Source organism: Schistocerca nitens, chromosome 3 (assembly GCF_023898315.1).
Source record: "Schistocerca nitens isolate TAMUIC-IGC-003100 chromosome 3, iqSchNite1.1, whole genome shotgun sequence".
Taxonomy (NCBI): Eukaryota; Metazoa; Arthropoda; class Insecta; order Orthoptera; family Acrididae; genus Schistocerca; species Schistocerca nitens.
In genome coordinates this window covers 898600210-898627029 of record NC_064616.1, presented here as the reverse complement: position 1 = coordinate 898627029, position 26820 = coordinate 898600210, and the positions used below count along the sequence as shown (strand labels likewise).

At 41.9% G+C, this 26820-nt stretch overlaps 1 protein-coding gene across 1 annotated transcript in view; it reads right to left on the bottom strand.

Annotated features, from left to right (window-relative positions):
* The window catches only part of LOC126248956 (protein ERGIC-53), a 94451-nt gene that overhangs the window by 16785 nt on the left and 50846 nt on the right, over positions 1-26820 (bottom strand). Inside the window, exon 10 of the mRNA XM_049950490.1 lies at positions 1919-2179. Within this exon, the coding sequence (XP_049806447.1) occupies positions 1919-2179 (261 nt within the window). The remainder of the gene's footprint in view (positions 1-1918; positions 2180-26820) is intronic.

The window sequence follows — 26820 nt, the reverse complement described above, 5'->3', positions numbered from 1 at the left end:
TACAACCAGCCTGCAACATAACAGGGCATGTACTGGTATTTTATCAGTGATCTAGGTTGGTATGATCACAAAACACATAAACATATGATTTAATTCTTATTTTCGAGATGGTGAGATAGCGTCCACTCATGACTGTGTCACACATGCTAATTCCATCTTCTATCATAGACAGCAGCTTCTCTAAACAGGATATGTCCACCCTCACGAAGTTCCGAAACTCTTGCAGATCTTCGGGCCTCAGTTCTTACGTAAGTAACATAATGCCCTGCCTTTGTTCCTTCTTTCCAGCCAGGGTCGAACTCAACAATGTCTAGCTTTCCATTTTCGTCGTCATTCTGCCCTAATCCAAAGATTTACTGTCAGTGGCAGGGCAATAGCTCCAAAGACAAGTGGGTCCCCCATGTGCAAAATGTAAATTTAAATATACATGTACCTGTGTAACCAAGTGTCATAATATAAAACTAACTGTTGAGTTTGTAATTCAGGCCAGTAGTATCCTACATAATAGAATAACAATTACTTAATACATGACAATAAAAAACAATTTCTTATTAAATAGAAACCTTGAGCTGACATAAATAATTTGAACGAATAACATTCCAATAAGTTAGAATGAACTGTTAGAATGAACTGTTAGAATGAACTGTTAGAATGAACTGTTAGAATGAACTGTTAGAATGAACTGTTAGAATGAACTGTTAGAATGAACTGTTAGAATGAACTGTTAGAATGAACTGTTAGAATGAACTGTTAGAATGAACTGTTAGAATGAACTGTTAGAATGAACTGTTAGAATGAACTGTTAGAATGAACTGTTAGAATGAACAACTTTACAAGAGATCAGATGGTTCTATCTGCATTTCGTGTGTTATCACTGTCTATTGCAAATATGCACTGGGTATATGCCGCATGGATGGTGTAATAGGTCTATGTGAACCAGCCTGTAGTTACAGATATGCATGCTCGGGGCGCTGATGTATAGGTGTACGGTTTACGCACATTGTGTAATAGGGGCTTTAAAAATAAATTTTTCTCCAGGAGCTTCTTAAAAAAATTGGGGTCGTCTTATACTGCGCTAAATATAGTATCCGTGGTGGTCTGATTCCAAGTTCAGAGGGTCTCGGACCATCCTACAGGGACTGAACTGACCTGGGACTGAACCCAGGAACTCCAGGGCCGGGGTCTAGCACTTGACCCACCAGACCATCACAAAAATGAACCGCAGGAAGTTTAATATTATGTGTAACATAGAGGTTTAACAGTGTTGTAGCAGATGTCAAGAATTTAATTTCCATTTTCAATACATACGCTATTTAAACAAATAAAATAATTACTTCCAATAATATGAATAGTAAACAATACTTTTGTGTGCAGGAAACTGTGTACTCACTGTTAATAAAAAATGTCTATCAACACAGGTTTGATATATCTGTAATGAAAGTCAATTTCTGAGAATAGATGAAGGAATAAGTGATTACTGATTAAACTGTTATTAGGTGTCTGTGGATGTAGCAGTAACAAATTTAACATTTTGATTATAGAGTAAAAATGACCATTATTTTGTTAACTTTAATTAACTGTTTGTGGACAGATTAATATTTAAGTGATTACAGCAGATAATGATGTAAGGAATACATAGTAGGACTTGTGACTTGTGTAATTCAAATTCCCAGTTTCATTGATAATGAAAAGTACTACTCCAATTCATCTAATGGGAGCACAAATGATTAGTAGAAATCAATACATGCACTTTGCCCCAAAAGAAATAGGAAAGAAAATATGACTTTTTGCAGTTGAATCATCCCGCTAAATTAAGAAGCATTACCAAACATCTTAAAAAAAGTTGAGTTAATACTTATACACAATAAATTATGACTACCTATATGATCAAATGTATGAAAGTATTTACACTGCTTACCTGTAGTAAACATACAGGAGTAGGACAAGCATCTGCCCAATAACAATGACCAGCACCATGGTCAATGAAACACACGATACACTCGGACAAGATGGCACAACTTTCTGTGCCATTTCACGCTTCAGTGAATTAAGTGCATCACGCACTTCATTCCCTAAGCCAACAGCCTCATAGCTGACAGATGCAACTTGTCCTGTTGACTGCTTTGACTGAGTTTGCAAAATAGTGTCTGCTCGTGAATGGACCTCATGTAAAGTAGATCTGAAAAAAATTGTTGCATCAAACACCTAGCAAAAATTATACAACAGTTTTAAGAATACGAACACAAAACCTGTCTGACAATAATATTTAAAAGTGGTGCGGCAGCCTCACACTTTTATCTGTATCAATGCAATAATGAAAGTACACTCATGGTTTGTTGCTGAAAATCACAAGTATGTTCCCGTACATTAAGTCTTTCCTTCCAGGAAAGCTACGACAAACAGAATACTAACAGAGCTGCAAGTATTACATCAGCCAATAAAGACAGAACTGCACTTAACATTTGTTGATTCAAATGTTATCTGTAGACAGATGAGAGCAATAAAGTCACTAATTCTACAACTCACATGCAGTGGAAATAAACTACAAGCATTAAAAAGGGTTTTGTATTAATACATGCTGAACTTAACAGTATAACTATGATTCAGATCCTAGGCTTACAATCTGAAGTGTTATAAATAACCATGCATTAAATTGATGAGTTACACCAGCTCACAACGTGTGCTTATCATCCACATATCTCATACAGTATTCAAGTCTAAAGCTGAGGAGCTCGTTATTTATGAATAACTGTTCAATGTTGTTTGTGACAATTACACATAGTAAGGGACTGAGAGCAAGTACTTCTTACGAGCCATGTATGGCAGTATTTTCTGTAACTGATCCTGTGAGCCAGTCATGCTAAACACTCAGTTAACAGAGGGGGACTGATTACACTAGCCATTTTTCAATTGAGATGTATCAAATGTTTTTGTGAAATGTCATCTCTTAGTATGAAATACATTGGAAATGAAGCAGTACCAGCATACAACTGACAATAATGGCAATAGCTCCTAATCTTTCTGGACATTATATTTCCTCAAGAAGTATTACTGGATGAACAAAAGAAATTGAAAGTTCCATATTCTACATCAGTCATGACCAAACAAAGTACGTCATTTCTGAACTATTAGACTAGTCATGCTTAAGATGAGTATAAACACAGAAAAGATTGGTTATCTTCTGCTCAAAAGGAAGACCTGTATTCAGTCTGTTTACAGAAACAAGGTAAAGATTTTGCCCCTTAGAATTTGAGTTCAATATACACCTACATAATCAGTGATGTCAATGAGATTCTGCAACCACAAAACATATTTGCATACATTGCCTTAGACAAAAATGAAAGAAAAAATGACACTGAGAGAACGACATAATTGATGAAGCTGCATACATATCACACAATAGGCAGCTTCAACTTCCACTTCATACAGTGAAACCTATTTGCACATGAGAACACCTGAATTCCTGTCAAAAAAACAACTGCTATTAATGCCATATACAAACTGTGCTCCGAACAATAACATCCCCTGTCACAAATAAATTCAAGTCATTCAACATGCTACAAATCGATGCTGGTGTTTTTACTGTGGAGGAATTTCTTTTACCATTCTACAATTGAGTTACCACAGGTAGATTTACCGAACGGAACAAAGATCCCTGTATGCTAGATCAACATACTTCCAGAAGAGTTTTTGTCAACAAGGGTAAAAAAAATATATTATCCAATCATTCATAATTTCTGGAAGCACAGTGAATTAAAGCAGCCCACTTCTGAATTGTTTTTATGTCTTCCTTTAATCTGGCTTGGTGGGGATCCTTAACACTCAAGAAGTACTCAGAAATAGATTGCACTAGTATTCTATATGCAGTCTCTTTTACAGATGAACTACACTTCCCCAAAATTCTTCCAATAAAACCAGGTCAATAATTTGCCATCCCTACCACAATCCTCACATGCTAGTTCCATTTCATATTGCTTTGCAGTATTATGAGCAGATATTTAAATGATAACACTGTGTCAAGCAGGACAACTAATGCTGTATCTGAACATTACAGGTTTGTTTTTCCTACTCATGTGCATTAGCTTACATTTTTCTACATGTACAGCTACCTTCAATTCATCACACCAAGTAGAAATTTTGTCGGAGTGATCTCTTATCCTTGATGACACCTTCCCATACACAACAGCATTATCATCAAACACCACAGATTGCTGCTCACCCTGGTTGCCAAGTAATTTATGTACACAGAAAATAATAGTGCCTATCACACTTCCCTGGGGCACTCCTGACGTACCCCTGTCTCTGATGAACACTTGCCATCGAAGACAATGTAATGAGATCTATTACTTAAGAAGTCTTCAAGCCACTAACATATCTGGGAATCTATTCTTATGTGCTTGTACCTTTGTTAACAGTCTGCAGTGGGTCACCGTGTCAAATGCTTTTCAGAAATCTAGAAATATGGAATCTGCCTATTGTATTTCATCTATAGTTTGCAGTGTATCATGTGAGAAAACAGCACGCTGAGTTTCACGTGAGAGATGCTTTCTATAACTGTGGTGATTTGTAGATGCAAGCTTCTCGGTCTCAAGAAAATTTATTATATTCGGACTGAGAATATGTTCCAGAACTCAGCAGCAAACTGATCTTAAGGATATTAGACTGTAATTTTGCAGATCCATTCCTTCACTCTTCTTATACACAGGAGTCACCTGCACTTTTTTTTCCACTTGATTGGGATTTTGCACTGGGTGAGAGATTCATGATAAATGCAAGCTAAGTAAGGGGGCCAATGCCATAGAGTACTCTTTATAAAACTGAATTGGGATTCCATCTAGACCTGGCAACTTATTTGTTTTCAACTCTTCCAGTTGTTCCTCTACACCAAGGATGTTTGTTACTATGTCATCCATATGGGAGTCAGTTCGATGGACAAATGATGGAATACTACTGTGATTCTCCTGCATGATCATCATCTTAACTGCAAAATTTAAAATTTCAGCTTTCATTCTGCTGTCTTCAACGGTCACACTGGACAGGTCCACGAGTGACTGGATTAGCAATTTCACATAGGGCCTGAATTTCCTCAGGTTCTTGGCCAGATCTTTTGCTGTAATATGACTGGTAAATGGTGTATGCTTTGCGCATCTTTTTTACACATGCACAAATCTCTACTAATGTTTGCCTGTCGCCATTTGCATGTTCTCTTATGAACCGACAGTGCAACAGCCTCCGTTTCCTCAGAATTTTCCCAATTTCGTTGTTTAACCATGGTTGGTATTTTCCGACCTTAACCCACTTACTAGGCAGGTACTTCTCCAGACCATGACAAACTTTCCCCATAATTCTTCTACGTCAATCTTACTAAAACTATATGTCAATTTACTGTATGTTAGAAGCTAACAACTATAATTGTTCTTCCTAGTTTTCTTGATCAATTTGTTAACTTTCATTATAGTAGTCGCTGTGATGATGCCTGATATCATAATCACTAATCCCTGGATCTATACTGTCATTGTCTATAAACCTGGCCTGTTTGTACGTACAAGGTCTATGACATTCCCATTGCATATGGGCTGCCAAACAAGATGCTGAAGACAGTTTTTGTGTAACTATGTTAAGAAGTACTTTACAAGACTTTATCTATACTCGACAGGTTAAAGTCACCTCCAACTAATATAGCATGATCTGGATATTTACGGGCTACTGACCGAATACTTTCTTTGAATGACACTAGGACTGTCACAGCGGAATCAGGCAGCTGGTAAAAACATCCAAAAATTAAGAGGACCAGGAATCAAAAATCTGTTGAAATAATAATTTATTTTTATTTTGTTAAGTTACATGCCGGTCCTTCCTGAATCATAATATGTACAATTCGTGTATTAGATTAGATTAGTACTTGTTCCATAGATCATGAATACAACACTTTGTAATGATGTGGAACGTGTCAGGTTAATAAAAGGTGTCTATACAAGATATTACATTACACAAAATCTCTAGCTCTTTAAATAAGTGTCTGCAGGATGATCTTGGATGAGCTCCAGCAATTATTCTGATTACACGCTTTTGTGCAATGAACGCTCTTTTACTCAATGATGAGTTACCCCAGAATATGATGCCATACGAAAGCAGAGAATGAACATAGGCATGGTAAGCTAATTTACTGATATGTGTATCGCCAAAATTTGCAATGACCCTAATAGCATAAGTAGCTGAACTCAAACGTTTCAGCAGATCTTCAGTATGTTTTTTCCAGTTCAACCCCTCATCAATGCATACACCTAGAAATTTTGAATATTCTACCTCAGTTACCAATTTCTGATCGAAGTCTATATTTATTAATGGTGTCATTCCCTTTACTGTGTGGAACTGTATATGCTGTGTTTTGTCAAAGTTTAATGAGAGCTCATTTGCAGAGAACCACTTAATGATTTTCTGAAAAACGTCATTTACAATTACACCTGTTAATTCTTGTCTGTTGGGTGTGATAGCTGTACTTGTATGTTCGGCGCATTTTGATTGTGGGGGGAAAAAAAAGCATTTTCTATACAATGACGCACACTCCCTCCTGTCTGCTGTCAAATGAGCTGTTTATTTAGCTGCAAGAGACTTTTTGTCTTGATTCTATTTATTCTTTGACCATTACTTTGCAAGTTTGTCAGCTTGGTGGTGAGTGAATGGAGTGTAGGTAACAGTTTAACATTAGTTCAAGTGTTCTGTTTTGATTTTACTAATAGTGATTTGAAACAATACTCGATTTTAGGAAGTAATTTTGTTGTGGTGATACTTATATTCTATCCATGCAAATTGTAAATTAGGGCAGGATAAGCAATTTTAACAGTAGGAATAAGTTTGATGGTAATAGTGGACTCCTGTCATTCTCCCTGACTAAAGGGTCCTGACTCGACATGGTGTAAGTATCAGAGAGCTAGTGTAACTGGTGATGAGTATAGACCTAACCATCCCTTAACAATGTCAACAACAGATGTTAAAAATCTATTTGTAGAGATTTGGTTAACGGAAACTTACTTGCTAAATGCATCCGTTGGGAAACTCAAATTCCCGATGAAAGTTTCAGTAACTGTGTGCGGAAATGCCTTCCTAAAACAATATTTTCAGGCCTCAAAATCCTAAAAACTTGTCGTGAATGCAGTATTATGTTTCAATGATGGGTCAGTCAGCAGGCTGAAAGTTTTCAGTGCAATGAACAGAGAACCTAGGATGAACATGAAGAATGTGCTTCTGTCAACTGACCAACTGAGCGTGTGAGAGGCTGAGAAATGTGCCCAACCAATGGCAAGAGAGGCCACAACTGAAAAGAGAGTCTCCGAACACAAGGTGGGGATACAGGAACCCTCGACTATGATAGCTACAGAGCTGGTGAGTTTCAGCTTTGACTGCAGGTTGAATATGTTGTATCAAAAACTTCAAATGCATTTTCCTGAAAGTATGAAAGTTTTAACTTTAGGTATAATTCTCTCTGAAAATGAAATCTATATCAATGAAACTTGGAACATAGATAAATTATTTCACTTTCATTACAATGTACTAGAATTATGGCAATTAAATAAAAGGTTTGACAAACATTTAGTTTTCTTTTATCAAATGCCAATCTTTTAGGTCATATCTTTTCTAGAATTTTTACAGTGATAACAATGCTACTGTTGTAAGTAACACACTTTCAAGAAAATATAACAAATTATACATGTTACAAATTTGGTTTGATATGAGCAAGTAATTTTTGAGGGAAGTGTACCAACATTAGTTGGATCAACAATAGGAAATTCGCTCACAACTGGTTTCCCTTAACTTGGTTTCACCTAGATCCCTTATATATGACCAGATGACTTCACTGTCACACTCAACTTTGACCTCAATAGTGAGAATATTTTTGTCAACTTTAATAAACACTCCCCCCTACTATGGTATCTAATCTGTCTTTCTGATATATGCTCCGTGACTTGCTAAATATCTCAGCACTTTCTACTTCAAGTTTCCAATAGCTCTTGGTCCCAAGAATAATTTGAGTGTGAGAACTTTCCTGAAGGGCAGCAAATTCAGGAATTTTGTTACAAATACTTGGACAATTTACTGATAAAATTTTGAAAGTCAAAGTGCCTTTACTTTGAATGTGGTCTAATTTCGCTATCTGCGTATCAACCGACGAGTCTTCATTAGAGTACTTCAAACTAATAATAATAATAATGTGCCTACGGCATTGGTGGTCAGGAGACCCCTCGCAGGGCGGTTCGGCCACCGCTCCGCAAGTTCTTTAACGCCACTTCGGCGACTTGCGAGTGAATGAGGATGAAATAATGATGAAAGACACACAACACCCAGTCATCTCGAGGCAGAGAAAATCCCTGACCCCACTGGGAATCGAATCTGGGACCCTGTGCGCGGGAAGTGAGAACACTACTGCAAGACCACGAGCCGCGGACTACTTCAAACTGTCGCCTTTAAAAAAAATATATATAAAAAAGTGCACTTCATATGTACTCCACTATCCTAGTAGCTGCTTCCTTTGTGTACCGCACATGTGGCCTATCAAGGGCAGTCCTCCAATTCCCCGCTTCATAACGCAGGTCCAGAAATCTGCTACCAAGACCCCCAAAGAGTTGACGAAGCCATTGGTTGAGACCCCTCCACTTGGCTCCATATCACAGGACCCAGATCAACTCCGGGAACAATGCTGCAAATTGCAATCTCTACTTGCGTCCCACATGCGAGGCCCAGATGTCTTCATCGCCTCCACCAGCCACTTGTATGAAATGAGGGTGACCTCAGAACCCATGTGACAGGAGTTGTTTGTAATGACTTGAGCCCAACTTGCAGATGACCGCACTCTGCACACTTTATATCCACAAGCAAGGCTGCCTCCACATCTCAGATGAGGCTACCAGGCAGGCACACCAAGTGCACATTGGCTTTCTTTTCAGCCCTGAATGCTATCTCCCTAAGGGGCTCCATAACTAACAAACCCTTGGCCACGTGTGCCTGCTCGGACCCTGCTGAAGGAACGACCACCTGCTCACTCACAGGGCGCATAGGCAAAGCCAGAGAGCCAGTCTCCACATTGGCCCTCCGCTTCGAGTGACACAAACACATTACCACCCACCATTCCCCTGCTATAAGAATGGATCCACCGCTTTGATTACATTTTGAGGTGCCTCGGAAGCAGAGCCAATGAGTGAAACAAACAGCACCTGAGATGTCCATGCACTGCACAAGATTCTCTGCTACACCCTGAGGCAGCAGGCTCAAGGTGGCTGACTGTAGCCAAAAGCACCTTCAGCTGTTTGCGAATGCATTCCTTTATTTTTTAACTTCATTTCGGCCATTTTCCAAAAGTGTCAGTCTGATTGGAACACCAAAGATAATTTTATTCACTTTCTAACCCACCAATAATAGCAAAACCTTCTGTGGAAGAGCTCGTGGATGTGTCAGGATCAGAACAATACATGCTCGAGTGTTTCCTCACCCCGCAGCAACCACGGACAAACGGCTAGCCACCACAGGCCCTCATACAACCAGGTGAACGTGATGCTTGTTGGGCTTGTTTCTGCTCTTGCTCTGGTAAGCTTAAAATTATTTCTTATTGTAGTTTTATATTCCACATGAAATAACTTCAATAAACAAAGTGAACACTGTAGTTATTCAACATTTGTAGGTTACTAGGAGTATATATTAGTTATTTTCTTATTCCATGTCTTAAGATTTGTCTTGCAGTTACAAACTGGATTTTGTATACTTGAATCCTGTGAACATTGTTTAAGGATTGTACAATAGAGTTGCAAGTGGGAGAGATCTAACATTTGTGACACTTTGATCATTTTCAGTTTGATCGAGTGGTAAATGCAGTGGAGGCAACTTTAAATATATGTGTCGTGTGTGGGGTGTGTGCAATCAAATAAGTCATACTAGAAAAGTAACTATATTATGAAAAGGACACACACACACACACACACACACACACACACACACACACACACACACACAGAGAGAGAGAGAGAGAGAGAGAGAGAGAGAGAGAGAGAGAGAGAGAGAGAGAGCCTGTTCCACTCACGAATGGTGCGTACAAAGAAAGATTGTTGGTTAAGACACTGCGTTGCCTCCGATTTCTCAAATTTTCTTGTCATGGGCATCATATGAAATGTATGTGGGAGGAAGTAACCTGTTGTCAAACTCTTCCCAGAAAGTGATCTCTCATAATTTCAACAGTAAATCTCTCTGTAGTGCACAACTCCTCTCATGTAATGTCTGCCAATCGAGTTTATTTAGCACCTCAGTAACACTTTTGCACTGATTAAATGATCCTGTGATGAAATGCATCACTCTTCATTGGATCTTCCGCATTTCTTCTATCATTCTTACCTAGTAAGGATCCCATATTGATGAACAATACTCCAGATTCAGTCCAACAAGTGCCTTATAAGCCACTTCCTTTATGGATGCGTTACATTTCCTCAAGACTCTTCCTCTGGATCTGTTTGGCATCTGCTTTTCCTACTATTTATTTTATGTGGTCTTCCCACTTACGATTGCTCTGGATAGCTACTCTCTGATATTTTACAGTAGGTACTGTTTCCTGCAGCTTCTCGTCAACACTGTACTTTTACAGTAGTGGCTTTCTTTTCTTGTGTATGGGCAATATGTTACATTTATTTACATCCAGGGTGTAAGAGTACGGTACCCTTACATGGTATCGATCATGCACTATGCAGCGATCATAAAATAAAGCAGTCAACAATGTGCAAGTGGGTGAGTGAGAGTCTAGTAATGTTGGAGTCCGTGAGTGGAAGTCGCGTGTGCGAGAGGCTAGAGACGGTTGCTCGGTAACGAGGCTGTAGATTAGTGGCAAAATGTAGGCGTAATGGCACACAGCCTTTGATTTCTGTTGAGTGTTTATGAATTTTGGTTTATGAAAGGGTGTTTTAATTAATAAAATCCAGTATTTGTGAAAGGAGATGTTATCATTTAGTAGTTTCTCTTAGATTTCACAAGAACAGAAGGGCACGACAATGAGTTTCATGAAAAGGAGCTATTACCTAATTATGCTAAATTAGTTAAATATAACTTCATCTTCAGAGTATGCGAATAATAAAGTTCGGTGCAAAACTGGGGGGAGGTTATAAGGGCCAACTGCCAGAGCCTGCAGATCATTCTGCAATTTTTGATACTGTCTTCCGACATTGCTACTTTATTATAGACAACCGTATCATCAGTGAACAGTCTTCAAAAGCATCTGACACTTTCTAGTAGATAATTTATATACATTGTAAACAGTAATGATAGTGTCCCATTTCCTTGGGGTACCTGTCGATTTTGTTCTGGTAAGAGCAAAGTGTTGAGTTCTATCTGCAAGGAAGTATTGAATCCAGTTGCAAAACTAGTCCAATACTCAATGATCTCCTTTTTCCACCACACAACAATGTCGAATGGTGTCAAATGCCTTCCTGAAGTCAAGGAACATGGCATCAACTTTAGCACCATTAACTACAGCACTATGGATCTCATGGAGGAACAGAGTGAGCTGAGTTTTGCACAATTTTCATTCTCCAAAAAGTCCTAATTCTTGAGCATAAAACATGTTCCATAATTCTGCAACAGGCTGACATCAAAAATATAGGTTTACAATTGTATGCATGTGTTGGACACCCCTTCTTGAAACCAGAAATGATGTGCACTATTTTCCCCAGTCACTAGATACCCTTCATTGCTCCAGCAATCTACGACGAACTGCTGCTAGAAGGGGAGCAAGTTCTTTCACACAATCTCTGTAGAATCGTACAGGTATTTCATCTGGTGCCAATGCCTTCAACTACTAAGAGATTGTATTTGTTTTTCTACTTCTCAATTGGCTACCTCACTATCTACCATTTTGAAATTCATATGATGATTGAAAGGAGGGACTGTTATGATCTTTCATGGTGAAACAATTTCTGAAGACAAAATTCAGTATTTCAGTCTTTTATCAATTATCTTCCATTTTGGTGCCAGTACGGTCTCCAAGTGAATGAATGGACGATTTCTAACTGCTTACCGATTTTACAGAAGCTAGCAAGTTTTTACTCAGATTGGTTGACCAAGTTTTACTTTCTAACTCATCTAAGTCATTGAACACTTCTCTCATTGTTATCCTTATGCTCATTTTCGTGCTGTCTAGCTTTTGTTTGTCAGTTAGGTTTTGACTTCTCTTTAATACGAGATGAAGCTATCTGTGTTTACAAAGCAGTTTCCTAACACGGCTATTAAACCTTGGTGGGTCTGTCCCATACCACAAGACCTTGCTTGGAACATAATTGTCAAAGGCATATTGGACAGCACTTTTGAATTTTTTCCATTTGTGCTCCACATTGTCATCCCTATCAATGAATGTTTGATGCTGACTACTCAGATACTCTGCAACTTCTATCTTGTCATGCTTGCTCAGCAAAAATATCTTCCTACCATTCTTTAATATTCCTTGCAAAACCTGTAGTCATAATTGCTGTCAGAGTCTTGTCATCACCTATCCCTTCCTCTACATTAACTGATTTGATAAGTTCATGTCTGTTTGTTGCTATGAGGTCTTAAAGTGTTACCTTCCTGAGCTGGTTCTGTAACTATCTGCCGAGTTATTTTTGAACAAGACATTCAGAATAATGTCACACGAATCCCTGTCTCTGGCATCAGTTTTAATAGCACGACTCACTCAATCTATACCCGACTAGTTGAATACACCTCCCATTACAACAGAATAATCAAGAAAATAATTAACGATATTCTGGAAGTTCTCTCTGATCTGTTCTATTACTACAGCCCCTGACCCACACCATCTATGAACACATCCAGTTACCATTTTTGACTGACCTTTGATGCTCAACTTCAGCCAGATTAATTCACATTTGGGATCCATGATAATCTCACTAGATATTATCGAGTTCTTTACTGCAATAAATATGCTGTCACTACTGGCCACTAATCTATCCTTACAATAAATATTCCAATCTAAATTTAGAATTTCATTTCTATTCACTTCCTGTTGCAACCAGTTTCCTGTTCCTAATAATATCTGGGCATTATAACTATCAATGAGAGATTCTGGGACCTTTCCTTGGATGCTCCTGCAGTTTACTACATCATACTAAACTTTTACCTACCCAATATATGAGGACAAGCATTCTCTGAGAACCTTGTGGTTGATGCAACTTTTGATTTTGGCGGGCCATTTGTCTCTGATCCAAAGGGAGGGGGGTTTTGTAACTTAAGACACCCATGTGCACACCACACGTGCTCTGCTACCCTAGTAGCTGCTTCTTGCATGTAGTGCATGCATCATCTAGTAAGGGGAACCCTACAATTCTCCACACAGCTTGTGTGCAATGTTAGTTGGCCTTCACCAACTCAGGTATCACTGATGCCAGTAAGTGCTATTACTTGCAGCCGGTTGAACCTAGTCCACTTGATAGCCACTGACAGGACCTTCTCCATGTCACAAACAAGACCCTTCCAACGAACACACCAAGTGCACACTGCCATTCTTTCACGCCCTGCAAGCTATTTCCCTGGGGGCTCTATCACCTGTTTAATGTTGGAGCTCCCAATTACAAGCATACCCACCCTGTGCACTTGTCCAGACTGGGCAGGAAAATCTGCTGCTGCCACCACAACAGGAGAGGCGTACCATGCTGGTTCACATGTATTACTAAGACTGGCTAGCACCTTGTACTGGTTACTAATGTGTAATGAGCCAGCAGTATGTTCCCCCTTTCACCTTCACCCTAGTGACACAGGAACCCACCACCCACTCTCCAGTGACAACGGACTGGTCAAATGTTGCACATCAGATGACACAGTAACACCCATGTCACTAAAGGATCCCAATGGCACCAAAGGCATTGCAGGTCTCTTCACCAGCACACCAATGTCAAAACAGCTTTGAGCATTAGCCAGAAGCCTGTTGATCAGGGCCAAAGGAGCTTCCAGCTGTTTACAGACAGCAGCCAATTCTCATTGCCTCCACTCATAACAAGTTAAAAAATAAGGGGGGAGGGGGGCGGGGTTTACAAAGCAGGCAAGATTAACTTAGAAAGTACTATCACACCCTGCAGCCAAGAAAATAACTGGCAATACGGAGATTTGGACATATGCAAAGAAAGATCGTTTTGGCATGGGTTTTTTTTAACTTTCTGAAGTCTCTTTCAGAAGTCTTGATAATTGAGATATGTGATGAACGGTGACAATTTAACCTTTGTGCTACTTTTGCATTCTATAGGCATGGTTGAGAAGTTGGGTGTATGAGTACTGCACACTGTAATTCCAAAAAGGGGGAAGGGGGTTGACTATAATTGCATTTTTCTATGAATGTCATCATTTTGCTCATCTAACAGCTCTCCGAGTCCTATGCAATATTGTTACTGGTGACGAGTTGTGATTCCTCTCCATTAACTTCTTAAAGAGAAATTAATAGCTGGGCCCTAACAAAAGGCATATCCTTGAGCAAAGGGTCATGTGAACAGATTATATTTTGCATATGGTGGCACAACAAGGGTCTTGTGCACAACATACTGCTTCCCAATAGTGTGTCCATCACAGCTGGCATTTGTTGTCTACAACTAAGAAACCTTTTGGATGCAATATAAGAAAACGACCAACAAAAGTGCATGAAATGTTGCTTGTTAAACGGCCACCAAGAAAATTCCTTTCTGGACGAAAATGCACTTCCAACCTGGCCTGATGACATCTTTAACTCTGAAGAGTAGGTTCCTATAGGCTTGATATCGGTAAACTAACCGAGCACTGTCAGATTGTTTTAGTCAATGTTGGAGAATATACTATAGAGACCTACTTGTTCAGAGTTAAAGGTGTCATCAGGCCAGGTTTGAAGTACATTTCATCTGGAAAGAAATTTTCATGATGGGTGTTCAAGGAGGAGTGGAAAAAAAGAACACCTGAGGGCACAACATCAAAAGAATAAGTGTGCAAGTGAATGACTTCCCTGAATAATTTAGTTTGTGAGATCAGCAGAATGTGTTATAATGTAGGAGCAATATGTGACACAGTTTTGTGGGCTGTTTTTCTTACATTGGAACTGAAAGGGGTCTCAGATGTTGGCAACAAATGCTAGCTGCGATGAACACACACCTGGGGAGGAGTTTGTAGTGCATAACACTTTTCGTACCACCAGATACAAAATATTATCTTTTCACACTGCCCTTTGGTCAAGATGTCTTGTTATTAACACCACTGGACTGGAAATAGATAGAAACATGCAGTTTGTTTTAAAATACATGTGCACTTGTGAATGCGTAATAGAAATGGTAGCAATGTGTGGGACACTGAACTCCAGCAGCAGCAGTGAGAGAAACTTTTTGATACTTAAAATGGTGACACTTTCATTACAAAAACAGCACGTAATCTTTTGTTGTCTACATTTGCGTGGTGTGACAGCAATCTAAATTCATTGTCTGTTGAATCACACAGGTGATGGCTGCCACGGACATGTCTAATGTGCGTTCATGGGTGCGACAGTTCAGTTCAAAGAAGGTAGAACACCATGTGACAAACTATGGCCATTTTGGCCTCACAAAAGGCAGTCTGATGACACAATCAAGAGAGTGGAGAGAGTTGCTTTGGAGGATCGCCGAATGAGTGTGGAACACATCACCTCAAAAGTTGGTATTTCCATGGGATCTGTGCACAAATGCTCATGGACAACCACAAGGCTGCACTTGTGGCATGTTGCCTGGCAATGCTGACAGGTGATGACAGCATGAATGTGACTTTTCATCAACCGTCAATGCACGAGTCATAGATGCCATCTTTCAATCCTGAAACAGAATGCCAGTCAGCTAAACAGAAGCACACTGACTCAGCGCCACCAAAAAATTTCTGGTAAGTAACACTGCTGGAAAAACAATGGCATAACGGTGGGCATGTCATACGACAGAGATAGTGTAATACTCCAATTATTGAAACTTCCTGCTTTGAAGTTGGTTTCCTTCAATCACAGTGCTTAACATCATGCCCAAAATGTTCACCATTGCCTAACTGTCACAACAATTAGTTACTTCCAGTTCCTTGTCTGACTTTCTTCCTTGATATGTTTGTATCCCAAATTCTGGTTCTGTGCCTTTCGTTTCATATTTCATCATAAATGATAACTGCAGGCGCACACGTTTCATACATAGTGCCAACTGAATACTACTGGATCCTCCAACAAGATATGTGATTCAGCACCTTTTATACAGTTTTGTAACTGCAGATACTGGTCTACATTATATAAGCTTTGCACGACATTACATGAAGCTAAGTTTTTGAAGGCTGTCCATTATTGCAGCTGGGACACCAGTATCATAGATATTCAAATGCAATGGCATAGCTTAGTGGTTAGTGGACAAGGGCTGTTCAAAAAGTAAGGTGATTTTTCAAATTACGCGGGCAACATACATTCAATTATTGATTTTTTGTTTTTGTTTTGTTATGTTAGTAAACATGTCCTGAACATGTTCACAGTTTCAAGTGAACAGGATACTTCATTTGTTTTTGACAGATAGAAACGTTAGACATGTTTTCGTGTGCTCGGCGATTTTTGATTATAAAAAAATTGAGCAAAGAATTTGCACCAAATTTTGTGTGAAAAATGGAACCAAGTGCTATAAAATACTTGAAATTTTGACAGTGGCATACAGTGAGTCTGCTCTAAGTAAAGAAAATTTGTACAAATGGTACAAGCTCTTCCAAGATGGCTGAGAAGATGCCAACGACAAACCTCACTCTCGACGCCCCAGCACAACAACTGATGATAATATTTAAGCTGTGAAGAAAATTGTTTTGGATAATTGTCGAATAACCATACGAGAAGTTGAGTTTATCGGTCGGCTTGTGTCATGTTTTGGGCGTGAGACTTGTGTCAATGAAGTTTGTTCCGAAACTTCTCAATTTTGATCAGAAGAACTGTTGCATGAGCATCACTCATTCAGAAGCTCTTGAATGATGTCAATGATGATCCTGATTTGCTCAAAAGGGTCATAACTGGTGACGAAACATGGGTTTACAGTTATGATGTCGAAATCAAAGCCCAATCATCCCAATGGAAGCATTGCGGAGAGCCAAGACCGAAATAAAGCACACCAAGTTTGATCAAATGTCAAAGTTTTGTTCACTTGTTTTTTTTCCTCCAGTTACCGTGGCATAGTGTCTCAAGGTTGTACGGCCAATAAAGAGTATCAACTTGACGTTACACACAATTTGCAAGAAGTAACACGCAAAAAAGTCCGGAATTGTGGAAAAACAGTTCATGGCTTTTGTATCATGACAATGCACCTGCTGATTCATCATTGCTTGTGAGAGACTTTTTGGCCAAAAACAACACAACAATCATGCCTCGGCCACCATATTCACCAGATTTGTCCCCATACGATTTTTTCTTGTTCCCAAAACTGAAGAGACCTGTGAAAGGACAAAGATTTTCAACAATTAAGGAAATAAAACCTGCATTGCTGGAAATACTCAAGGCTGTATCAAGAAGTGCTTATGCTAAGTGCTTCCAGGTTTGGAAGAAGAGTTGTCACAAGCGTATTTTATCTGAGTGGGATTATATTTAAGGGGACAGCATGAATACTGATTAATAAATAAATATTTTTTTTGTAAAAAGATGGAGTTACCTTACCTTTTGAACACACCTTGTATAAACTTGACATGTAGAAGATTGAAGGTTTGAATCTCGTCTCATGCAGTGAACTTGATTATTTTACTTAATGTAAACAGTCTTTGGTCATTGTTTTTATTTAATTAATTGGTTTAAAAGTATTTTTTTTATTTCTAACATTTTCATTATCATATTGATTTTTTATTTGCTCTCATTTTTCTTCCTATGATTCTTCTTTCATTTGGAATTTGCTTGTATTGCCTATAATCTGCAAACAAGTGTCAACCAAGACTGCTAATAGGTTGGTAACACAGCATCCTGTGTAGCCAATGAGAATTATACCTCTAAAACAAAATTTTTCTGCAGAAGAAGGCTATGAAAACAAACATAATATGAAATTTTTCTGTCTTGGTTTGCTTGTACAGGTTAGCCTTAAATGCTGTGGACAAAATGATTGTGATTTTAGTTCTGCAACAGACTGTTGATCACTGTCATCTCAGATGCAGTGCACATCACGAGATTGTGGTAAGGTTAGGATATGGGTTTAAATTCTGGACTACAAATTCGTGTGTTGCAGTTCAGTCATTGGTCACTTAAAATTAGCTGTCTACAGATCAACTTCCATTTCTTTCATACCTTACAGGGGCGCCTTCCAACATTGCTCCACATTACACATTAACAGCATTTCTTAGGAGACCTGCCATATTCATGTGTTGTCTATAACTGAGTGGTAGCGGGCAGCGGATGTGGTAACACTGTAGTGGCAAATTATAGATGTCAACTATCAAGTAATTTTAATCAGACTATACTCATATTGTTCTGAAGGGCACTATGGTGGCAAGATGTTTTGAAGAACAAGCCCCTTACAGCATTGCATGAAGAACAGCCAGGAAAGGCTGCATGTGTCGTCTTTCACCAGAACGATGCATCAAAGCATTGGGCGAACATGGCACAGCAGTTTCTTTGCAACAACTTCGAAATTATTTCTCATCCACCCTAGGCACCTCACCTGGCTTTAAGCACATTTGGCCATTTCCAATTATGAAAGACGCATTCAGCTACCCAGGAGGTATAGGCGGATAAGGCAAAAAAATTCCCAGATTTTTCCCGCATTTTCTGGTTAAAAATACACTTTTTCCCTGGTTAAATTCCATTTTTCCCAAGTGAAAGTACATTTTTTTCCAAGTTTTAAGTGACAACATACTTTCCTTCAGAGCTGTAAAAGATATCAATTCTTTGAATATTCAAGGTTTTATTCACCGGGATAGAATTTCCAGACACTTTAGGAAACTAAACTCTCAAAAAAACAACAGGTTTTGTTAAGGTCTTTGATGCATGACAACACTTACACTGCATGTTTTGTACTATGAAATTGTAAACACAAATTGCACCAAATACAGCACGGCAGCATGCGAAGCACTTAAATAGGGACTGCAGCATGCTTTTGTCAGCCAATTACAGCTCAAGTCATGTGATCTCACCAGCCACTGACAGCAGATACTCAGAGCACAAGTCATGTGATGTAGTTAGGTGATAGAAACATCAGTGTTAAGTAGCACTAACATACAAACAAGAAAAGTTAATGGTTTAAAGTAATATACATACTGTATAGCTGTAACAAAAGCTACGCTTTCACATACAAGTCAAAAAGTTATTGCAGTTTTTTCCAACAATGTGGTTAGGCAGAATCCTAAGAGCACAGCTTAAATTGCAGCAGCTGAATATTTCCGACAAGCACGATTATAAATTTCACTACTGTGTATCGAACATTTTGTGGATTACCTGTCTGAATACATGTTCCGTCAAGCACTTACTTTTCCATAGAACAGGAAAGCCAATCACATGTGAAATTCCTCAAGAGCTCACTTAGAAAGGATAATTATACTTTTGCCATTATTAGTGTATAATTTGTAATCTGTTGAAGAATTAAAATAAATATGAAGCACTAACCTTGAAACTTGCTCTTTTTGGCGTGTGTTACCCTTTAAAATATATCAAACACAAACGTACCAGTAAATTTTACATAATGGCATAAATGGCTGGTCTTTTGGCACCAAAATTTTTCTAAGAAACTGGTCCTCAGTGTTAAGTTTTGAAAGAGTCTAAGGATGCGCGATTTGAGAAATTCATCACACATTCTCACAAGTAACATAATTCATCTTGAGTATAAAGAAATTTAGCTTTAAGTAACACTCCCCAAACCACCATCCGCAATATATTCCCATGACCTGTTAGAAATGTAAACACCTGTCATGTCACGCTCATTGAGAACAGTTTATTGTATTGCATAGCCTTCAACACAGTCATCGAAACAAGGCTCACAAAAAGAAGCATCGAAAGCAGTTCTTTGCAATTGAAGTTTTATTTCGGTGTTATTCTCTTGTTTATGTTTTATTGCTGCAGTATTATTCTGAAGTAGTGGGCTAAAGCAAAATTCTTTGTTAGATTATCAGTTCTAATCAAACACAATTTGAAAAATAACTGAAAACTAAAACAATGAAAAATTCCAGGAAGTCTAAAAAATTCCCACATTTTTCCTGGGTTTCTCACGGATGAAAAAATCCCTAGGTTTTTCCCAGATTTCCTGGGGTGTATATACCCTGGTTACCACACATTCCGTAGTTGTGAAACTACTGCATCAGTGATTTTACAGTGGCCAAATTAAGACTCCTGAAGAACCATTTGCAACAGCCATGGAATCATGCTGTCAACATTGTGAAAAATAATGTAATGGCTGCGGGAAGATTATGTTGAGAAGTGACCAGTTGAACAGGTTGGGCGTGATTAATTTGCAAGGGCAAAAAATTGGAGCTGTTATAGCGTGAATGCACCTCGTATGTCACAAATGTTGGGCCTTTTCCACTTGTGACTACTTTATAACACTTAAAGATTGTTGACAGGATTATAAGAAAACTACAACTGATAAAACATACTCACAGTAACTTACCATTTTATATAACTTCATAGCGTTCACTTCACCTATCGAAGTGATTTTATGCAAAAAATCTAACTACAATAACAAACAATTTTATGCTTGCCAGTGTGAGAGCATAAACGTGGCCAAGATGCACCGTGACACATTCATGGGGTCAGATGGAGACATATGTCAAGTGGCTGGTGACAGCTAGTCTGTTGGCAGCTGCCGATAGCCGCTGTAGGGTAAGGAAACAGTAGCATAGACTGTTCTGAACTTGGCACAACCATGAGCTCTTTTGCAAAGTTTTACTATTACCGGTGGGTTAGAAAGTGAAGCAGATTATCTCTGAGGTTCCATCACACTGATACCTTTAGCAGACAGTCAAAATGAAGTTAAAAAATAAAGGAATGAGTGGACTGGAACTCACGAAGTTGTGTCTACAATGTTTACCACTAGATGATGAGCAGATGCAGCATTGCAATAGAGCGAGTGGAGCACAACACTTCCCCCAGACACATCTGCACAGTGTTGCCATATCATGCAGATAATGGACTTTAATTCTAATGTGTGGCCAATTTTTGTGCTATCAAGTGCACCAATGTCACACAGTGTGGAGTTTTAACTTGGCAGTCCTTGCCAGAGACTCATTTTGTCACATTTATCCCCTCATCATGCCCAACATCCCCAAGTAACTAGGACACATTAACTCAAATTATCCAACCACGGCTGAGGATACCATAAATTGAAGTTTTATAAGACATGCAACTCACAGAACCCATCTACTGTTAAGGCACTTAGGATGTTTAGTCATGAATAATAATCCCCTCCTCAAGTAGAAATGTGCCAATATGATTGGGGCGTGGGTACAACTAGGTCTCTGAAATGTTCTTGAGGGACAGTTACTGTAGTAACACTGTTCACGTTACGTCGCACTTCACTTAGCGTAGACCGGGCCTGTGTCCTAGGCATGCCCGATGTTAACTGACTGGGCACGGCCCGTGCTGCCAGAGTTGTTGTTGTTGTTGTTGTTGTTGTTGTTGTTGTTACGCCGGCAGAGGTCGGGTCCGAATTCTCGCGTGCCCTCTGGTGGACGGGACTACTTGCGGCAACTACCGCCCGTGACGCGCCGTGCCAATGTGCGCCTCCCGCGATCTTTCTCGTGGCTACTACACTCCTCCTCCTTCGGGGGGTGAAGCCACTGTGATCCACTGCGTCGGAAGGTGGAGCGTCGGGCAGGAGCGATGACCTCCACATCCATTGGATGGCCGGAGTCGAGGGGATCTACCAATCCTCGAGCCGGAACCTTCGAATGCGGCTGGAAGTGACCCACACGAAGAGGCCCCCGTCGTCCCTCGACCGGAGCTCGGGACAGAACGGGTGACAAGCTGTCTAACTCCGGATCCTGTTCCACCTCAGGAGGGGCAAGACCCAGTGGCGGGGACGAAGGGGAAGGGACGACCGCAGGTGAACTAGCCCCCTGAGAAACCGGGCCTGCTAGGGGGGCCGGCTCTCGCTGGGGCATCTCGAATGATGGCGATGCCAGTGCTGGAGCTACTGGAGGCTGCCAAGGCTGAGAACCATCGCAGTGCGGCAGAGTCACAGCGGGGAGAGGAGGTAACGTCCCCTGTGAAACCAATACAGGTGCCGGCAATGGGGAAGCCGGCGTCCGAGAGGTCGGAGGGTGGGTGCCCGAACTTGGACGTAGCTGATTTTGGTGACGACGTACCACCCGATCCCCCGCCTGCAAGGTATAGAGCCGGCGGCCATTTCGGCGCAGGACCACCACTGGTATCCAACGTGGATTGCGACCAAACCCACGGGCCCAGACCGACATACCCAGTGGAAAGCCAGGTACTCCGTTTTGTGAAGACTGGCGAGGACCAGGCCGGAGGAGGTGCAGCAGAGTCCTAGGTTGACGCCCATGGAGGAGCTCTGCGGGGATGCGTTCGCCCATTGGTGTGGTCCGGTATGCTGTCAAGAAAAACGTCAATGTTTCCTCTGCAGGAAATTCGTGCACATACTTTTTCATCTGCGTCTTAAAAGTGCGCACCATGCGCTCAGCTTCCCCATTCGATTGTGGATGGAAGGGGGGAGAGCAAACGTGCCGAATACTGAAGCGCCTACAAAAATCCTGGAAGGTCTGCGAAATAAACTGCGGTCCATTGTCTGAGACCAGGGTGATTGGCAGACCTTCCACAGAAAAGATTTTTGCTAGTGCCTGGATTGCAACTTCTGAAGTGGTTGAGGAGCAGCGAACCACATATGGGAATCGGGAATAAGCATCAATGACAATGAGCCAAAGGCCATTGAGAAATGGGCCTGCAAAATCGATGTGAGCACGTTCCCATGCTTGGGTTGCCGGCGGCCATGAAGAGAACGCTGCCCTGGGAGATGCTTGTTGGCTCGTACACTGGGAACAGGCGGCCACTAAGTGCTCAATTTCTCTGTCAATACCGGGCCAGTACACATGTCTGCGAGCCAAGGTTTTAGTACGGGAAACACCCCACTGTCCCGCATGTAATAACGTGAGGACCTCCCTTCGTAAACCTGCAGGAACAACCACGCGAGGAGCAGTATCATCGGTAGCCAGAAGGAGAACTCCTTCCAAGACCGAGAGGTGGTCTCGTAGAAGAAAATAATTACGAAGAGGGTCCGAGGCCCGGCCCGGAGGGCGGGAGGACCACCCCTGCTGAATGAGGCGAACTACTTGCCGGAGAACCGGGTCAGCCGCCGTTTCTCTGGCGACTCGAGAACTAGTGATCGGGAAGCCATCAACTGCTTGGCGGGACGCCACATCCAAATGAAAACACATAATCTCCTCTCGATTGAACATAGGATCCGGGCCCACCGGAAGACGGGAAAAAGCGTCGGCGTTGGCATGCTGTCCTGTAGGGCGAAAATGAATGTCATAATGGTACTTAGAGAGGAACAAGGCCCAGCGCTGTAGTCTGTGGGCCGCCCTATCCGGAATCTGAGAGGCGGGGCCAAATAACGATATTAACGGCTTATGGTCAGTGATTAACTGAAACTTCGTGCCATACAAGAAAGGGTGAAACTTGGTAACAGCGTAGACAATGACCAAAGCCTCTTTTTCCACCTGGGAGTAATGGGCCTGCACGGGACTAAGCGTTTTAGACGCAAACGCCAGTGGTTGCTCAGAACCATCTGCGTTGCGATGGGCCAGGACCGCCCCCACCCCATACTGCGAAGCATCTGTAGCCAGGACCAACGGCTTATGGGGATCAAAAGTAGCCAAACAAGGGGCTGAAGTGAGGAGGCCCTTCAACGAGGTGAACGCCCGCTCGCATGCAGGCGACCAATCAAAAGGAACACCCTTGTGCAGAAGGCAGTAGAGGGGGTGGGCTATAGTGGAAGCCCTGGGAATGAACCGGTGGTAATAGGCTATCTTGCCTAAAAAAGCTTGTAACTCTTTCAGCGAAGTGGGCCAAGGAAGGGTGACGATACCTTGGACCAGACTTCCTAGTGGCTGGATGCCATGCCGAGATATGGTGTAGCCCACATACTCAATGGACGGTTGGAAGAAGGTTGACTTATGCAGGTTGCAACGCAAGCCCACAGACCTGAATTTGAGAAAGAGGGTGCGAAGGTTGTGCAAGTGTTCCTTTGTGCTGCGGCCTGTGATAATTATGTCATCCAGGTAATTAATACAATGAGGGATTGTCGAAGTGACATGCTCAAGAGAACGCTGGAATATCGCCGGGGCACTGGATATTCCAAAAGCCAACCGCTGGTATTGGTAAAGGCCAAACGGGGTGTTGACGACCGCCAGCCGTTTGGAGTCCTCATCAAGTGGTATCTGATGATAAGCCTCCGAAAGATCGATTTTCGAAAAATATTGGCCTCCCGCTACAGCGGAGAACAATTCATCAGCACGAGGCAAAGGATAGGTGTCCACCACCAATTGGGAATTAATGGTGGCCTTGAAATCGCCACAAAGACGTAAGTTTCCCGAGGGCTTCTTGACAATAACGAGGGGCGAAGCCCACTCACTGGAAGAAACGGGAAGAACGACCCCTAGGGCTGTCAGCCGGTCTAGCTCTTCCTTTAGCTGAGGGCGGAGAGCAAAGGGGATCTGCCTCGCGCGTAGAAAATGCGGGCGAGCCGACGCCTTCAACGTTAAGTGAGCTTCAAAATCGGAAACACGCCCCAGGCCGCCCTCAAAAATATCTGGAAAGTCTGAGAGCAAAGATTCCAATGAGTGATAGGGAACGTCTTCGGAGACCAACTGTATGGTGTCAGCAATAGAAAAACCGAAAGCTTGAAAGGCATCCAGGCCAAAAAGGTTAGCGGAGCTCGCATCACTGACAACAATAAAAGTAATAGGCCGAGTGACTGATTTGTAAGTCACGTCGGTAGTGAATTGACCCAGTAGGGGAATGAACTGTTTACCATAACCGCGTAGACGCCGGTAAACTGGCGCCAACGGGGGCGATCCAAGGTCGGAATAAGTTTGTGAATTCAACAACGAAACTGCCGCGCCCGTATCTACTTGCAGTTGTAACCGGCGCGACCGAACCGACACCTCGATAAAGAGTTTGCGTGCCGATGCGTCGGGAGCCTGGCCCGATGAAACTTCCTGAATGTCAACGTCCATGTCCTCTGTACTTGCTTCCTTCGATTCTTTAGAGGCTGAGCGGCAAACTTTAGCAATGTGACCCTTTTTATTACATTTGCGACAAACGGTCCAACGCCGGGGGCACTCTGACCGATCATGATGTATATAGCACGACGCACAGGACGGCAACAGGGGCCGGCGGCTGGAATTCTGTTTACGCGCCGTGCGGGAGCGGCCGTAACGGCCGGATTGTACCGCTCGCACGTCGTCCACCCAGGACACAGTGGACGCGGTCGCGCCGCCCTGAACCTCCGCGACGTCGCACCACGCTTCCAGCTGTTGACCTGCTGCGTGAGAGACTTCATACAATTGAGCAATGGACAGGACTTCCTCGAGGGAACGGTCTTCTAACTGCAGGGCCCGTTGCCGGACCTCCCTATCAGGGGCCGAACGAACAATGACGTCGCGTACCATAACGTGGGCATACGACTCTCGCAACTGCTCCGTGACAAAATGACACTTGCGACTAAGACCGTGCAGGGTAGCGGCCCACGCCCGGTAAGACTGATGGGGCTGTTTCTTGCATTGATAGAACTCGACCCTAGCCGCCACAACATGCGTGCGGCGGCGATAATATGAAGACAGCAATGAACACAATGCATCAAAAGACAAGGACGAGGGTTCCTGCAACGGCGCTAGCTGCCGCAAAACTTGATACAGCGAGGGAGATATCCAAGACAAGAAGAGAGCACGACATACCTCCACATCGGCAACATGAAAGGCCTGGAAATGCTGCCAAAGGCGATGTTCGTATGCGTCCCAATCCTCCGCCGTCTCGTCATACGGGGGAAAGGGAGGAGGGAACTGCGCTGGAGCAGACGGCGTGGAGAGCAACGCCGGAAGCACTTGTTTCATGGTGGCCATGAGCTCCGTCTGCTGCGCCACCAAAACCCGTACCAAATCCTCCATGCCATGGAGAATCTGCGAAACCGGAACGACGACGCAACACGCAAAAGAACGACCCTACTCGTCGCCAATTGTGTAGTAACACTGTTCACGTTACGTCGCACTTCACTTAGCGTAGACCGGGCCTGTGTCCTAGGCATGCCCGATGTTAACTGACTGGGCACGGCCCGTGCTGCCGGAGTTGTTGTTGTTGTTCTTGTTGTTACGCTGGCAGAGGTCGCGTCCGAATTCTCACGTGCCCTCTGGTGGACGGGACTCTACTTGCGGCAACTACCGCCCGTGACGCGCCGTACCAATGTGCGCCTCCCGCGATCTTTCTGGTGGCTACTACGGTTACCATTTTGAGAACTCTCCCACTAACAAATAATAGAGTTAGTTTGTGTATATGCACAATTGTGAACTTTATGGGTCACATACCATGCACCGCTGTACATAGAAGTCACCTCCAACGAAATTAGTGTGGAAACATCAGGTCAATATTCCACATCCTGTTACATTAGCAAGGCTTGCTGCAACCCACATTAATTCTGTTATCTATGCTGGTGGTCCAAAAACAAAAAGTGAGAACTGTCTTTCATTGCAGTTGTTTGTGGATGATGATGATCTTATCTTTGAATACATGCCGTTATTTGAAGGCCACCCTATAACCTTGAGAAGAACTGGAATACTTTGGTGCCATATATTGCTTTGCACTGAGACTTTGTAGACCCCATGGGAGTCCTAAGG